The sequence below is a fragment of the Enoplosus armatus genome, chromosome 11 (assembly GCF_043641665.1).
Source record: "Enoplosus armatus isolate fEnoArm2 chromosome 11, fEnoArm2.hap1, whole genome shotgun sequence".
Lineage (NCBI taxonomy): Eukaryota > Metazoa > Chordata > Actinopteri > Centrarchiformes > Enoplosidae > Enoplosus > Enoplosus armatus.
The window spans coordinates 14,790,476-14,808,042 of NC_092190.1; the positions used below are offsets into that span (position 1 = coordinate 14,790,476).

At 39.9% G+C, this 17,567-nt stretch overlaps 3 protein-coding genes across 7 annotated transcripts; 1 reads left to right on the top strand and 2 right to left on the bottom strand.

Moving 5' to 3' along the window:
• Positions 1-670: 670 nt before the first annotated feature.
• tmem169b (transmembrane protein 169b) lies at positions 671-1,987 on the bottom strand. Of its 2 annotated transcripts, none has more exons than XM_070915314.1 (2): positions 1,714-1,987; positions 671-1,302 (listed from the first exon to the last, which is right to left on the bottom strand). In XM_070915314.1, the coding sequence occupies exons 1-2, from the start codon at positions 1,985-1,987 to the stop codon at positions 671-673; spliced, it is 906 nt and encodes a 301-aa protein (XP_070771415.1). The 2 variants fall into 2 exon arrangements, with proteins under 2 accessions (XP_070771415.1, XP_070771414.1); XM_070915313.1 differs by having other exon boundaries at positions 671-1,305.
• A 1,604-nt stretch (positions 1,988-3,591) lies between these two features.
• On the top strand, positions 3,592-6,748 carry LOC139291944 (protein SIX6OS1). Its single transcript, XM_070914017.1, has 14 exons — positions 3,592-3,643; positions 3,955-4,011; positions 4,140-4,266; positions 4,408-4,497; positions 4,595-4,782; positions 4,876-4,918; positions 5,011-5,122; positions 5,247-5,392; positions 5,484-5,574; positions 5,883-6,088; positions 6,171-6,300; positions 6,384-6,425; positions 6,525-6,546; positions 6,621-6,748. Exons 1-14 carry the CDS (start codon positions 3,592-3,594, stop codon positions 6,746-6,748), a joined length of 1,434 nt encoding a protein of 477 aa, XP_070770118.1.
• Positions 6,749-7,041: 293 nt separating this feature from the next.
• Positions 7,042-16,743, bottom strand: pfkla (phosphofructokinase, liver a). 4 transcript variants are annotated; one of them, XM_070915333.1, is made up of 22 exons: positions 16,555-16,743; positions 15,566-15,639; positions 15,370-15,447; positions 14,328-14,517; positions 13,986-14,151; positions 13,444-13,488; positions 13,248-13,356; positions 12,936-13,031; positions 12,611-12,703; positions 11,758-11,883; positions 11,599-11,663; positions 11,328-11,391; positions 11,077-11,223; positions 10,916-10,986; positions 10,068-10,155; positions 9,799-9,951; positions 9,242-9,406; positions 9,086-9,147; positions 8,375-8,486; positions 8,156-8,255; positions 7,954-8,059; positions 7,042-7,872 (listed from the first exon to the last, which is right to left on the bottom strand). In XM_070915333.1, the coding sequence occupies exons 1-22, from the start codon at positions 16,637-16,639 to the stop codon at positions 7,725-7,727; spliced, it is 2,343 nt and encodes a 780-aa protein (XP_070771434.1). In that variant the 5' UTR covers positions 16,640-16,743; the 3' UTR covers positions 7,042-7,724. The 4 variants fall into 4 exon arrangements, with proteins under 4 accessions (XP_070771434.1, XP_070771435.1, XP_070771436.1 ...); XM_070915334.1 differs by having other exon boundaries at positions 11,077-11,231; positions 11,327-11,391; XM_070915335.1 differs by lacking the exon at positions 12,611-12,703.
• Positions 16,744-17,567: the final 824 nt, after the last annotated feature.

Below are 17,567 nucleotides of genomic sequence, written 5' to 3' on the forward strand. Positions count from 1 at the left end.
ACATGCTGACACTGAACCCCTTCACAAGACATTGCCCATCTTAAGGTGCTTATTGTTTTAGTCAATATTGTGCTCAATGGTGCATATTCCCATTCAAATTAGTAATTAAGATAATTTCCACAAAGTAACTCTGTCCACTTTCTCCGGTTGGTAATCCAGCCGTGCTTCAAATACAACTTCAGTGAGTGATTATGATGGCTTTACATGCAAGCCAGCATTGCCTTTGTGTCCGTGCACAGCACAGTGATCACGTACATTTAATTACATATATTTACAGACAAAGTGAAACTTGGTTTAACTTTCAGACCTCCAACAATCTGTGTATCAGTGTCCACAGGCAGTTTATCTAAACTTTACTACAGGAGGCAGTATCAAAAGGAAGGTTTCAATGATTGGAGGATAACTTTAACAACTAGAACACATAAAAACATGACCCAGCATTACCACTCCCATGCTCAGAGGGATAATTTATAGAGATCTGGATCCAATAATGCCTTACAACATTTGAATAGTTTGTAACAGTTCAGCATTTCAGGACAATTCAGGCAGTGTTTGATAAGATGTAATTTACAGAAAAGTATAGTGAAACAGCTTTCAAATACTTTCCTGTGACCGACTTAAACTTTCTGTCATATTACTTTGACTTAGGCATACAAACCGAACCCGCACTTTACACCGATGATGTCTGGGCGAGTTCACTGGGGGCCTTGCTCTGCAGAGTACCAGAAACAGTATCAGAGTCAAGCAGCTCTACTATGCTATAGGGGGAACAGTCCTCCAGTCCCAGCTTCCCACAGGCCCAGCCGCAGAAGCCCTTCTCCAGGTCTCTCACAGCCTGCCACCACTCGCTGAAGGCCCAGGACACCTGCACCACAGCGGAGTACAGAGCCAGAGACAGCGCCAAGGGCATGATGAGCATGGGGTAGAAGATGATGAGGAAGGGGCATATTGTGATCTTGTGCCAGAACGTCCGCTCCTCATTGTACACCAGGAAGACATTGTACCAGGTGAGAGTGCCATAGTAGAAGGAGGTGATGAAAGAGAGGAGGAAAACCACTGGGGCACAGGAGATGCTCCACAGGACAACATGGGGTCCATGGCACACACCTAAGCTGCAGTTGCGTTTAGAGCCTTCCCCTGCCTCACACTCTGCGTCAAGACGCTCCCTTGACTTAGCCAGATCCCTGAGTTCCTTCTCTGTCAAAGTGAGGTGAATGTCCACCACCTGACCCTTCTTCTTTCCTCGGGTGATGGTGCCTGTCAGGGTCACGTAGCGGCTGTCTGGAGGAAGGCTCCAGCCTCCTCCTGTTGAAGAGATAATACGACATAGAACAGTTACTTATATGACAGCAACAAAAAATAAGGTTCGCTTCCTCTCTCCTCTAGTTTGGGTGCTAAGCAGCACTGAATTCCACTGGAAACCATATGAGACAGAACAGCAGCAGCTCTAAAAGAAAAAAGCAAAGCTCGACTTCAAATCACATTTTTTTGTCTGTTGAACTTTAATGCAGAATTGTGTTAAACTAAGGTTAATTCTTGCTTTTTTCAGTTTAAAAGTATTTTATGTGATGTTATTTCATCATTTGCGTGGTCCCATACTGATGAAAATACCTCAGATCCTTCTTTAGTTCTGTTAATATTTAGTCAATTTGCATGGTGTCAGTCGAACACTGGCTGAACTGTTAGAATAAGACATCCTGACACCTCTCTCACCTTCTCCTGTAGGTGTGCAGAGGAATTTAGCTCCCTCCTCTGCGCTCCTCTCTGTTCCCTCCTCACCACCTTGGTCCTCTCCAGGCGCCCGCTCCATTTCAGAGCGGTAGACAATAATGGACTCTGGACGCGGGTCTTTCTTCTTCCTCCTCTTCCTCCTTATGGAGGGTCCCGCTTCTCCATCATCCACATGGTTCCCTGATACGTCTGATCTTAAGGAGATCATCTGGGGGCTGCCCTCTCCTTCAGTTTGATGCTCCTCTACCTGCGCCATGCTGTCACCTGATCCAGTAAACTCTGACTCTTAGGCTACTTTCTGATGGGTTATGTATGGAGACTAATCAGCAGCACAAACTATGTCCACCCATTGTGTTTCAGTTTTCAATCTAGGGAAGATTTCTGGTTGAACGATAATGGATAAAAGCACACACACACACAAACAAAGAGAGAAAGTGCTATTAAAATGCAGGTTTGCTTTTTTACAGTCACATTAGTGTAATCCTCTATGTACAGTGATCCTGGCCTAGATTCTGCACAGTCACCTTTTCTGTGATGATGACTGATAAAATCGACCAAATGTCATATTATCATTGATCTAATGGCATTAAGCATCCGAGCAGACAGAGACCAAATCGCACTGGATTGATGACAAACAAAGCATGATAGATTTGTTCAAACAAGGGGGGGTTGCCTCTCTTTTGCATGACAGCGCAACGATACTCTCAGTGGATATGCTGCGAACTCAGTGTATTAACATCATCCTATCCCTTTTACAGAGATAATGACAGAAAAACTACACAATTCATGAACGGAATGTAGTGATTTTGCATCATTTGATAAAAAGGGGGTGAAATCGACAATGCAACCCATTCTTTACACAGCTGATCCCCTCCCATTTAAATCCCACCCATGTCCGCTCTTTTGTCTGCAGACGCCAGCCGGCGAACAACATGTAGGCTCCTCCAGCAAGAATTGCAACTGAAATTCAATCTTACCTTCAATAGGTTGGACGAACACCGGGTAGATAAACTATACCGTGTGAGGATAAATCACTGTATTTGGCTGACACAGTGCGCGAGCCCACACATCACTACGCTGTGTTTTTGCCGATCCAGATGCGCTACGCAAAATGACTTCCAGAATAGCACTAAACCCGCCCATCTGTCCTCTGTCACGCCAATCCATGGATGAATAGCTACCATCCATGCGCCAATCCCGAACCGACCAGGATCCGAACATTAATGTGAACATGAAAAAATGAAGGAAAATAATCTACGTCTATTAAAAGCACAGCTGTCCCAAAGAATGCTACGTGGGAATTAATAACCAATATGTCAACTAGAAATAAAAATAAATACATAAAAAGAAACTACAAAAACCATATAATGAAGTGTATATTTTTTTGTTAATTGTATACAGTATGAGCATATTCCCTCAGTTGAATAATGTTAGCCTATGACAACTATATAGCCTTAAAATGTAATGCAAAATTTCACTATTTCTATGGGCTACCGGCGCCATATGTTTTTGCGTTGCCTCTCAATAACGAGGGAAAACTTAAAGCGAGAGAACGCAAAACATATTGCAAGGTTACGCAGAAGTATTCCTAAACTGAAAAACCCTGAGTTGTCTTCCCAAACTGTTGTCAGTGCATCCACGTGACATTTAACTAAAAGCTAACCCATATGTCTTAGCTTTCTTAAGTAAAATAACAGGTTACAACATATATGCCTCCACCCATAACCCAGTTGATTAAAATAATTACCGTTCTATTGTGTCGAGAGTGAACGTGTGAACCGTTGACAACCGCAGCAGACCGACAGCTTGACCGTTGATACAGGAATCAGCTAGTGTGGCTAACGTTAGGCTGGTGTAAAAATGAACGACCAATACTCAATTGATAATATTGACAGCCTTCTCTTTCAGTTTGGTGAGCTCAGTTATTGGGGTTCAGTTTGTTGTAGGTTAACAGATAGTAGTTTTGCTTGCATGGCTTACAATCTAAAGGTTTAACGCTAGCTAACGTTAGCTGCTTGGCCAACGGATGTCAGTAGCAAGCTAGTTTTGGTGTTAGCTAGTTAGTTAGTTAAACTAAGCTAGCTTAATTCAGTTTAATAAATAGTAACACTTATAACTATATAAATACAACTTCTACAAATAATAATAATAATAATAATAATGTACTGTAGATAATAGTTATTTTCAACTAAGACAACACTAACTGTTGTTTGTATTTTATAGCTCTTCAAACTGTGGAGCTTTCCCAAAAGAAGAATGCAATCAATCAACAAATTAAACGTATGTCTTCTTAATCTAGAAATTGTATATAATTTGACATTTGTATGAAAGGCCAACAAACAGTTAGTTTACCATAGGTTTTATGTTGTGAAACGGTGTCAATCAAGTGTTCACATTCTTGTCAACAGTTTGCAGAGCTGACATTGCTGAGAGGAGATCTCACATTGAAACAATCTGCAGAAATACCAAGAAACATGAGCTGGAAATCAGGGTGAAGCAGAGCACTCTGATACATAATAAAGAAAATGCTGAAAGGTATGATGACTAGGTAATACATGGGCTAAACCATGATGGATCAAGGTGGTACATAATCAAATTTTACATATAACTTAACAGAAGCAGTGCAGTGTAGTATGGATATTCATATATTACTGCTTGTCATCCATGTAACTTTAGCATGAAGGCGGTTCACAGCCTGCTTCTTCAGTATGAGCAGACACTGAAAGAAGAACTTGAGAAGAGAAAAGCCAGCTACAGCCATGACATGTGGGTTCAGTTATTAAATAATGACATATTAAATAAATACATATTTGTGGGCAATTGTAAAAAGAGCTGAAATGTTCTTTATTTCTAACACAACAAGGGAAGTCTACGAAGAGAGAATTGAAAGCTATAAGACAATATTCCAGTCGTATAAAGAATATTATTACCAAAATCCTCTTGCTCAAAAGCTCCTCACGCTGCAGGCTGAAAAAGAGGAGATTGAGTGTCGGATCAAGGCTTGTAATGATCGAATAACAATGAAACAGAAGGAGCTGGAGCATCTCATTGGTAATAAACTTTTTATATCATCACAAACTTGCTCTGGCAGAGCTGAAATATTTAATGCGCTTTATACAGTCAGTTTAATTTCTGTCTGACCAGGTCCAGCAGTCAATTCTTCTTCCACTGAGAAACTACCAGACAGGTATCTTTCACTAACTTATAAATAATAAAGAATAATGACACATAGCCTCCAGCAGAGCTCAGTATTACTCTGATTGAGTCTTTTCTTCCTAGTGTTTCTGGCCAGCAGCCCATAACAGAACCAGAGAAACAATTAGATCCTCACACAGAGGAGGACAGTGATTCTTCCATTGACATCTCCTCTCTTAATCTCAACCAGACAAAGGTACTCGGATACATCGATCAAAACTAATGGCACTGTAAAGCTGATGAAATTCCAGCAGTTATGAAATGTAAAAGGTGAAGCTGGTCCTGTAATAACCACTAACCACTTTGATAAACCTCAACAGATCTTGCAGAATGGTCATAAAACCTCTGTAGAGGCAAATGATGAAGACATTCATCAGGAAAACAAGGTCCAGGATAGTACCGCCTGCAGCCCTTCCCCAGAAGAAGCAAGCAATGAGCTGTGGTCATGTCAACAGTTGGATGGTAAGTAGAGGAAAGCCGAATGTATGACAGCACATTACACACCACATGGCAAATTTTTCACATTTGGATGATTATGTTACATCAAACCCCATCAGCAGAATATTTATTTCTTCAGAACAAAGATGGCCAGATGTGACGCACACCGAGGAGCAGAACCAGGAAACTGGACCGGAGGACCAGGCCTTGGTAATGTTACTCTACTATATCTAGATTGATTAAAATGGCCACTTTTCCCAATTTACCAAAAGCCCATTCCCTCTTTTGCCTCGGGTACTGTCTCTTTTGGGTACTTATTTTAAGATCTGAACAGTGGAGGTGAAAGGCCTTTTAATTATGGGATACTACAGCAAATGTAATTTTTTAAACTGAACTGAAAAATCTGTTGTATCAGATTGTATCAAATAATGACACAGTGCCATTATGGTCTAAACTGTAAGTGCACTTTCAGAGGTTTCTACTCTGGGAAATGCTTTCACACTGTATTTTCTGCACAGGAACAGCAGTCCACTGTTTCAGACATACAGGAGGCAGTGGAGGAAGAGATGGAGGAAAGAGTAGATATAGAGGAAGAGCAGGCACCAAACAAAGAGGACAACGAGGAATTCACTGCTTTTCCTGAGTCATCATCTCAAGAAACTAATCCTCAGTCCTCCCCGACAAAAATGACAGCTGTGCCTTCAACCCCAACATTCCCATTTGAGTAAGGCTTTATCTGAGTTGTCCAACACTTTGAATCACTGTCAAGACAGCTTCTGAGAACTATTTTCATGTTGCTGTTTCAGCTTCAGCCCTGGCGGCGCCCCACATCGAGGGACTTCTGATACCAAATCTCCAGCTTTCCTGTTCTCTCTGAACCCTGATCCCAGCACCCCAGGCTTCTCTGGATTTGAATTCGGCTCATCACAGGAAGAGGTGAGGAGTGAGCAACAGGAATAAGTGATTTGACAGGAATCGCTGTTTCTTAGTTTGCAAATTACCTCCAAGTTTCTTTACAGGACTCATCTTTTGTTTTCACCGGCTCTTTTTTCAATGAGAAGGTACTGCATTTTCACTGTAACCCCTTTTTATTTCATACAATATTACTACAACCAAATATAACCAAACCAAAATAACAAACTGTGTTCATCTCTTTTCAGAAAACCACTGAATCTTCAAGCTGTACGTATCAAATCACATCTCACTATCTTTGTGATGTGTGTTACCTGCTTTGAACTATGTATTTGATTTTTCAGGCTCTGAGTTCCTGTTTGGCCAACCAGAGCAAGGTGAAGACTTCCAGTTTGCCTTTACCTCAAAGAGCCCTCAGACAACTAACAAAGATAATGCCGGGGATGATTTTCCATTTTCATTGAACTTTTGAGAGTTAAAAGAATTACTGTGCTTCTAAGACCAGTTCGTTACTTATTTTCTTCGGTAATGTTCTCATAAAGTGGGTAATGACACATACCTTATATAAAGGTTCATAGTTTGCCACAGTTTGCCAAATAGGACTTTTCCAATACCATTTCATTTTTTTGTTCTATTAAATGTTTGGTATTTATTTGTCTGTTAAACGTAATATCTAATTTCAAGAGCTTTTCACACCACAATGAACATATTTTTAACATTATCACTTTTGAATATCATTTTATTAGAGATATCGCATTAATATCAAAATAATACACAACATACAATTGACAGAATTCTCTAAGCACAGTAGTTGTGTTTAAGTTTATTGTAATAAACTGATTAAACTGTTGATACTTTGTATTTTGCATTAATTAATGACACTACACAGTGTATAAATAAAAGGAAATTAACATCTCACTGGTCACAGTCACATTCTGACAATACATGAGTTCAACCTGTATCAGAAGAGTATCTCAAACCAACCACTGGGGCACTCAAATTTAAATTTTGTGCAAAATATAGAGTAGCTCTCATTTTTAGCGAATGAAACGTGTTACAACATGGATATACACACTTCGTTTACTGAAGGTTCCTGATCAGATTACTTCTGGCTCAGTGAAGTCAACATTTCATTTGCAAGTGATTTTAGAAGCAAACTATACATACCACACAGCATACAATCTGCCTTATATAATCTATTCAGTAGTACATGAATAAAAATTAAGCTTCATGGTCTTTTATTATTGCAGTAATTTGACTGTACAACTATTGAATACCTGAAGTACATTTTTGCATACTTTATCTTTCCTCTAGCTACTATGACACAACAGACTGAGATCAATGCTGGCTTTAAAGCTCTTCAGTCCTGTAAATTGAAAACCATTCTTAAGTATGTAGTCTGTAGGAACAAAGGATGGACAAATAAGGGTACTGTAGTTTTGAAGAGCCTAGAATCCAGAGTCGATGCTGATGGTGCGTCGAGTCACATGTTCAATCTCTCCTGGGACGTATTCACAGAAGCTGGTTTGGTACTTGGCCAACATTTTCAACATCGGCCGAAGATTTATCCACCACTGGACCTTGGGCATCCGGTGCCTGAAAAACAAAGGCATAATTCACATATTTTTAAGACTAATAATGAACACTTGTGATTTGACAAAATTGTTATTTACTTACTCAAAGTCAGTCACAGCCTTCAGTTCGGTGACAGGGATGAAAGAGATGACCTTCCTGTTGAGGCCGAGCACACATGCTGTATCTGGTGAGTTGGCGAACACGCGGCCTGATGGGGAAAAAACAGTGGAATCATTACATCGCTGTGGTTTGACTTTCTGAGCAATTTATTTATGTCAACTACGACTTTATACAGTAACTCTACCTTGTCTGAAGTTTTCAGTCAATCTCTCTGAAATCCACTGGATAGCCCTCACACCTAACTTAGTGCCAAAATTTCTATCAAAGGGAGAAGGTGCCCCTCCCTAGAGCACAAACACAAGCTGAGAACAAATATGTTGCAAGATTGTCTTCACAGTATGAGTGTATATTGTCATTTGTAAGTTGCTGAGCTGTCTTTTGCCAGAGCCGATGGATCTTGTACCTGCTGAAGGTGTCCCAACACATTGACTCTGCAGTCAAAGATGCCCTTCCCCTCTGATGAATACAGCCTATGGAGGAAATCTGTCGTGTAGTTTTCATGGCATTTTTCATTCCTGTTACGACAGAGAAAACAACAGATCAGAAAAGTCTATATTAAAATATATACAGTGTATTATGTTCCAAATACGCTGTACAATATGTCCTTAATTAGTTTTGTTAAAATCAAATAGTTTACATTTTAAGGGCTTTTTTTTCTAGAGATGGTCAGTCCGCCACTTTGGTCCAGACTGAAATATCTCAGATTACCATGACATTTTGTACAAACAATAATGTTCCCCAGATGATAAATCCTAATGATTTTGGTGATCCACAGACAAATTCAACATAATCCAGTAAAATGTCCAGTTTGTCCAATTCCTTAGTTTGTGAACAAGTACCTGCAAACTAAACACATTCCCATCAGCTTCAGCATTACTTTGTGTTTAGCAAATGTTAACATGCTAACACGCTAAACTAAGGTGGCAAACCTGATAAATGTTATCTGTTAAACATCAGCATGTTAGCATTGTCACCGTAATGTTAGCATTTAGCTTTAAACTCCTCACAGACTCTGATGGCAGCAAAAACGGAGATGAAAGACACTCAGACATGTTTTTCCATCAGCTTAAGTATTGCAGGAGAATGTCAGTATGGCTGAATGAGTGATGTGTACCTCAGTACTAGACCCCGCTGGATGTCCTTCTTCATCTTTTCAGTTAAATGCTCCACATTGGTCTGTCAAAAGGCCAGATAGTTAAAGAGACTGAAGGCTGTGAACATTACAGACAAAAGAAAAGAAACAGCAGAGGTTTTTCTTTTGGTCTTTTACCTTAAGGTCGTGGATGTTGAAGGGGTCTTCAAAGATGTAGGCTGCATCAGCACCCACAGCTATACCAGTGCTGGTTGCCAGATAGCCACAGAATCCACCCATAGTTTCCACCACAAACACTCGTCTCTTGGTCCCAGTTGCAGACTGCTTGATCTTGTCGCAACCCTGAAGAGGAAATTGAAATGGCAGTGTGAAAGGAGACAGTGGCAATTAAATGCATGGTCAAAAGTGTAGGTCTGGAAGTGGAGAAAGACTCAACTTTAACTTACTCTTAATTAACACTAAAAACATATACTGTACTGTATACAGTTTTGGAGCCCATTATGCAACTTATGAAAAGCAAAAGACAGAAAGGAGCAGCTTTCAAAGATAAAAACAAAAGCTGTAAATATTCACTGTCATCCCTGCTTTGACTAAGTATACAGAGTTCAAAGTGTATCTCTGTAATACGGCAGCTCATATTAGATGCAATGTTTTCTGGTTTGGTTCAGTTTCTATTCATGTTAATCCTGAAACATCAAAGTCACACTGTTAATTTGCCATCTGCTCAGCATTACCTCCATGGCGGCATTGACAGCCGTGTCTGCTCCCAGGCTGAAGTCAGTTCCAGGGACGTTGTTGCTGATGGTGGCAGGGATTACACACATGGGGATGCAGAGCTCATCGTAGCGACTCCGGGCTTCAAACAGCTGCAGCACACCCTCGTACCCCTTTGAAAGTCACCAAGAGGTAGATTGAAAACCCCTTTGATGTAACATTGACACTATAAATGAATATACAAGTAATTCAGCTCTGGTTCTTTGAAGGGTTGTGTCTGATGCTATACCTCAAACCCTCCGATTACAAGCAGAGCTGAGATGTTGAGCTTGGTGATGGTTTCCACAATCTTCTCCATGTGTTTGTTTGGAAGAGTTCTGAAACAGGACAGAAATTAAAAATCACTTAAAGAGGCACTTCGCAAATTTTATACAGCCTGTGAGAACAGATGTATATGGTCATTTCTCCTGCCGCTCTTGAGGATGTTTTGAGATTGGAGACCACATATTTTTTTACCAGAAAATATGTATTACAAACTGGGGCTGTGAAATTTAAAAGGTCAAACAAAAGACAATATTGAGTTGCATTATGGGAACTTTAGTTGCACATACTAATGAGTAAAAGCCAGGATGTTTCAGCCTCTGCTACATGTAGATCTGGGAAATATTGATTAAATCCAGTATAGATAATTAGGTATATTAAAAGGTCGGAACATTGAAATAGCAAAATATATTGTTTAGATTGTTATGAAAAATCAATTGAGAAAATGTTCATGGGTGTTATAATTAGACAGAAATGTCCATTTCGGATAATCAAGCAAATTAAATACCTGACAAATCAAGGTACTTCATCAAATTGATCCAAAAACGATAACAATTCATTTTCTGTAACGCAGACCTGCTGATTGATTGATGGCCAATACACTCAGGGATATGACAGGGATCATTAACACTATATAGTATAAATGGTATGGCAGTTGACAAAATTACATGTCTCATGGTATATGTTGTCATACTGCCTAATTGTGGCCTCTAAAAAAAAAAAAAAAAGTCTCCCTCAAGTCCCCAAATGTTATGGAGGCACAATACTAAACTGTTGGATTACTCAATATAGATATCAAAGTGTCCAGTCGGTCACCTTTTCGTCCCCAGCAGTGAGCCCCCTTGGCCCGTCCATCCCGCCACACTGTGCCATTCCATCTCAAAAACCTGCAGACAGACAGGCGTCACGTCTCATACAGGTTATTGTTGCTAAAATCCACTGCAGTGTGGTAAAGAGGTAGAGGTAGAGGCCCTCACCGCTCCTTTGGCGAGTCCTTGAAAGCCATCGTGGACAGCGTAGACCTTGTGTCCTTGAGCAAGCGCGATCCTTGCAGCAGACCTCACCGCTGCATTCATCCCTGCAGCCGGAGCTCCCACGTTCAGAATAGCCAAAGAGAAATTGCTCTGGGGGAACATGAGTCAGATACTTATACGCACATGAGTTTTGTGATTAGATGTGGTAACACTGTACGTGTGCATGTGTGTGTTCATATTAATGAGAGACTTACCTCAGACTGGGCTGGCTTCTGGAAGGCAAGAAGCTTGTAGATGTTCCAGTTGTTCTCAAAACTCCTGCAAGAAAATTATTATTTTTTAGCTTGGCCTTGTTTATAATTTGCAAAGAAAAAACAACAGCAAAATTAAATCATGTGCATAATACAACTAATATGAATGGATGATACATTTACAAGGGAAATATTTTGACATACATCAAAGCTGTTTTGCATTATAATATAATGATATATATTTAATATACATGAAACAAATCTCAGCGCTCACCCTCCACGCAGTTTAACAGCCTCATCAAACCTCTTCTCATTCATGGCCGTCTGCACCAACTTAGTCTGCAAACGATAAATTATATAAAATACAGCAACCTCCCACTGTTTGTGAGTGTGTCCATTAAAATCGATAATAGGAGAGAGGAGAGCAACTCACCATCTCCACACACTCCATTAGAGGCAGGCGAACAGCATGGTTACCTGACAGGCCGATGGCACAGGCTGGGGTGTCAGGAGAGGCCTCCATCAGGGCAACCACCGCCTCCACACCCAACTTACTGCTCTGAAAACACAAGCCAGTCCACACATGTCCATAAATGCAGCATCACCTCCTACTTAACTCCAGTGTTGTCTTGTGTTGTTATATGGCTGAGGATTTGACCAAGCTTAAGTTTACTAAGGAGATGTAGGAAGTATTGAAGTATATAAAAAGGCAGTGTGCAGTACCTCATCAGTCACCTATCATTGTAATCATATATGTAGTCTAAATCAACACTACAAAGTCACATTTCTCCCAGAATACAGAATAATTTCTGAAACTCATAAGCCTTACAGCTACATTTGAATTTTATCATGCTGTCCAAGTTGATAAACATCTGCAGAGTTTGTTATGTTCAACACCAGGTCATCTTATTGTGAATTACAGTACTTGATACATGACGATACAATGGCTACTCAACAAAGAAGAACTGCGTTAAAATTGCTGTGTATTTTTTGTAGTAAGTTCGGCTTAGATCTAATTTAGCAGTCAAACTTTACTGGCAGAGTGAATAGTTTCAAGATAGTCACACTGACTAATTTTGTGGTGTAAAAATGCATTTTAATGGGCACCTGCCACCCAATCAGAAACAGATGTTTTCCCTAGAAAATAAAAGTATCATATAAAGGCTATGAGAAGCATGTACTATGTTTTGGCAGTTTAGATCTGCAGTTTATACAATTAAATATTCAAACTATTTCTGAAATAGACCATTTATATAGAAAAAAAAATGGTATGTTTTCCAACTCACCAGTATTCTGTCAAATGCTGAGGGAGTTCCTCCTCGCTGAACATGGCCGAGCACCGTCACTCTGGTATCATAACCCAGCCTCGTTACCACCAGCTCCAAACAGACATGGAGGCAGTTGTGTTATTGGTTTGTCATTTAGCAGGCATGCACAATAGAGAGAGTGTTTGAGAGGAAACTCTTCTAAAGCATTTTTTAAAATCATAGTTTCGGGCAGCAGCCAAGTCTCTGCTGATGCGGAGTAAAGGTGCGTTCTTCATTTATTACAGATATTTGAACACTGAACTGAACGGCTTTCTGCTAGTTCAACCTTTGCCTTTAAACTTACATCCTTTACGTAAGTTGAGGAGATGGGCTTCCCATTTCTGTCGATGGCTCCTTCTGCGATGATTATAATGTTGAGTCTTGACCCCTTTATGCGGCTCTGGAGGTAATCAGACACATACATATTGACCAGTAAATCAGTAAGCACAATCCTGCTTCTCAGAACTGTATTTTAAGAGAGGAAATTCAACCTCTTCTATTCCTGAAATGCTTGTAGGACAAAGAGCACTTCAAAACAGATTAACCTCTCCTGTGAATACATATACAATATGTGTCTGGGGCTAATATACAGTTGTCACTAGTTTCCGTGTCTTACCCCCTCTAGACGGGCACACATACGGTCCTCCCAGCCCTCCTGAGGAGGAGCCTCAGGAATGAAGAGCCAATCTGCCCCAGACGCCAGCGCTGACACCAAGGCCAGATATCTAGAGTAATAACAGCACAGCCATTTGTTTTATTCAGAGGCAGGATAAGGATAAAGGATAGTCAAATAGTTCAGAGTGTTTACTCACCCACAGTGTCGCCCCATGACTTCCAGAACAAAAGTGCGCTGGTGGCTGTAGGAGGTACACAACACTTACATTGAAACAAGCTTATAAACATTTGTAAGCAACTATGTGAGCATACGAACAGATAATTTTCAGATTGTAGTAACATGCAGAGATCCAAGGGAACAAGTCTGGGCAAGATCACAGAAATCATGCCTATGCAGGTATAAATACACAGTTACAGTTACAGTTTACTACCATATATGACAAAGAAAAAGCAGCAAATCCTCACATATTTTTTTGATTAAGAAAATAGTAGCCAATTTATTTTCTGTTGATCAACTAATCAGTTAATCAACTCTGATACCAATATACTGTATCTATTACTGCTACAAATGTACCTTTTTACATTTTCCCCATTAAAGTACCACTGCGTTCCTCTTATATCTTCATATTCTATAACTAACACATAAATATTACTTTTGTCAGCGACCTCCTAACAGTTGCTTTGATGAAACACCAGCTGCTTCCCTGCTGCCACTGTTCAGCCTCACACAGTATCTCACCTTTGTGCGGTGGTCATGATAGCATCAATTATCTCCATGATGCGGTGTAGCGCAGAGTCAGCTCCGATGGTCATGTCAGTGCCGCAGAAGTCGTTGTCGATGGAGCCCACAAGCCCCACAATGTTCAGGTGGTCATGCTGCTTGGCCAGAGTGTCTGTGATCCTTCCTGAAGTAGCACACACACATTGTTGTACAGTAGATGTCACACTAGCAGTTCACTGTTACATACACCAAAGCAATGTTCTTTACCTTATTGTTTCCAATATGCAGTAAGAGTACTTAATGAGGACAAACTATTTTTTTAAGGCTCAGTGACAAGATGACTTCTTGAGAGCCCTTTACCTTTCTGTACGAGCTCCGCCAGCAGACCGCTCCACTCGCTGCGGAAGATGTTGGCCCCGGTGAGGCTGCCGTCTCCACCGCACACACACAGGTTGGTGATGCCTTTCTTCACCAGGTTGAAGGCGGCAGCGAGCCTGCCCTCACGGGTTGTGAAGGCCTTGCATCGGGCGCTACCTATCACAGTCCCACCCTGCAGTCATATCACAAGTCACAGACCAAATCAGGACAAACAGGACATTTTAATCTACAATGTCCTGATGGTATTGTTAGATACATCAGATGTCCAAGATGGAAGTTTCGGATTAGATGAAATGCAAACAGGAAGGATCACAAACAGTCACTCAAGACATTTTTGTGATGCACTTTGATGCCAAACGTGAACTGCAATCCATCTCCTAAACAACAGTGCTTACCAGCCTGTGGGTCGTGACCCCCATAAGGGGTCACAAGATTACTTTAAGGGCTCATGGGGTGATTATTAGAGTAGGAAATAATAAATATATATTCTGCTACAAAAAATAAGGTTTCTTTTCTGAGAGTAATACAGAACCTGGACATAGCTGGATGGAGGACACTATAATGTAGGTTAAACACAACAAAAAACCCCAAAACAATAGATTTGCTTTAGAAAGTAGCACATGCCCTTCAGCACATTTGCTGTATAAATGCAAGACAACTAATGCGAAAAAAACAGTGGGACACTATGAATAGCGCAAATTGCTGCTTCTCAGGCTGATAAGGCTTAAAGCACATGCAGCATGGCCGCTTACCAGATTATAACCAGCATTAGAGGAGGTGGATGAAAAAAATAAAATTCCTATTTAAACCATAAAAAACAGAGAAATAGAGGGAGATATTTAAGACCAGAAAGACACAACAACAGTCCTAACTCACAATAGAATTAAAGGCACAATAGGACTTTTCCAAGGACACAGAAGAGTTTTGGACATGTAACATTAGTAATGTCTGCAGTGAAAAAGGCGTATTATAGCTACCTCTACCACTGCTGTCAACAGTGACTGACAATAATATTTTAACCTACCAGCTGGATGATGTTGGTCACACTATGCCAGTGTGCCAGTTTGATGTTGTCTCCCCCATCCACCAGGCCCTGGTATCCCTAAAACATAACAGACATTTCCAAATTATGTGTTAATGACAAGAACAATGTCGGTTATGAAACCCTAACTCAATGTGCATGTATAATAGGGTCATATTAACACAAACAGCTTGATTACCTCATAAATAAGATAGACCTTGGCCCCCACATAGATGCCCATTCTGGTCACAGCTCGGACAGCAGCATTCATTCCTGGATCAAGAACAGTTGCACAAAAATATTACATTCACCTCTGCTCCTCAAGTCATTACACACAACTTGTTGCACAATTACCCTGCACATGGAAATCAATCAGTGTGGTGGATATGACTTCATTATCTCTTATTGGGCAAAGGTGCCACCCGCTCTGTGGAGACAGTAACCACAGTCCACAGTCAAGCATTACATGAACAGACCCTGACGCTGTATGAGGAAGTACTCAAATCTTGTACTTAGGTAAAAGTAGCAATACCACAGTGTAGAAATACTCTGTTAAAAGTAAAAGTCATGCATTCAACATTTTTAAGTAAAAGTACAGAAGCATTTACACCAAAATAAAATATATAACATTTCTGAATACTTTTTTTACTTAATATTTTATTATATTATTGGATTATAATTATTGATGATAATGTGTACATAATTTTAATGTTGCAGCTGGTGAAGGTGGGGGCTCATTTCAATTATGTTTTTATAAATCTGCAAAGTAACTAAAGTTATACATTTAATGGAGTAAAAAGTGTTTGCCTCTTAATTGCATGGAGTAGAAGTATAAAGTAGGAGAAAACTAAAATATTCAAGTTAAGTACAAGTACCTCAAATTGGTCTTAAGTGCAGTACTTGAAAAAGTGTAATTAGTTACCTTCCACCATTGTTAGTTACATACAATACAGTTAGGTACAGTGTGTATGCAGCCCACACTCGACCTTTGACACCATTCAACTGTCAGTTTGAAGAAATTGTCAGTTAGCTAGTTTTCACTCAGCTCTCCATAAACAAACGGCTATTATTTCCTGCTAATGTTAACATTTGTTGAAGACACCTAGCATAATATCTGTATTTAATGTATTTAAATGTATTATGTACTTAACGGCTACTAATAGCAATATAAAGTCAATGTAAAGTCACCTTGTGCATCTCCACCGCTGGTCAGCACTGCCATGGCCCGACCAGCACCCGTCATCTTCAGCTTCTCCAAGTCCATCGAAGACATTTTGACCCCCTCAGTTAACAACAGCAAGACTGGGCAAAAACGAAGAAATGTCCGTTAACTAGCAAAAGAAAGTGGTTGGTTTGTTAAACCCAACTTGATCCAGATGTCGCTTCCTCGTTCTCAGCAGGTTAAACCTCAGTAAACGGCGGTGACACCCCTTCAGTGTTAGACTCCGCCCTATGGAAAGGAGAGCCCAGTGAGCGTTTATTTTATAACCCTGCGCCGTCCGGCAGAACTCCGCTCAAGCGTCAGCACGTTTTACAACATTAACCCCGCCTCCTCCCCGTGCCCTGAGGTTTATACTGCAAGAAAGCTCAGCACGTACAGCACGAACTAATTTCAACAGGTTTTATTGCACAAGTAATCAAACCAGAGGAAACACCACTAACGAGTTTACATTTTATTTACTTAAATTGTAGAAATATGTATCTAGAACTAGAAGAACTTTGTAGAATTGTTGAGCTAGAGCTACAGATGATTGTTCAGTTCAATACAAATCATACAATTTAAATATTATGTTTACAAAATTTAAAAATATTCAATTAAGCAAGAGAAGTGACCTTTGGCTTGTCAGGCTTATTTTAAGATAAAGTAGAACTTTATTCATCCCAAAGAAGATTTTTGTGGGCAGTAAAATAAATAAATGTAAAATTATATATATATATATATATGCTACATGCTACAGTGTTACTTCTGGCATTCTTTATAATCAGTATTTTAAAATGTGACTGGTGTTAAAATGAAGGGATTTAGTTAGTTAGTCTTTGATACAAAACTTTCTCTACAGAAAATCTACAGAAAATATAACTGACCAGTACTTCTAAAATCCTGTATATGGTTGGATATTTCAAATGATGTTGATATATTATATAAAACCTTTTGACTTCAGATACTATAGCTTCTATATAATATCAGTAAATATAAATTG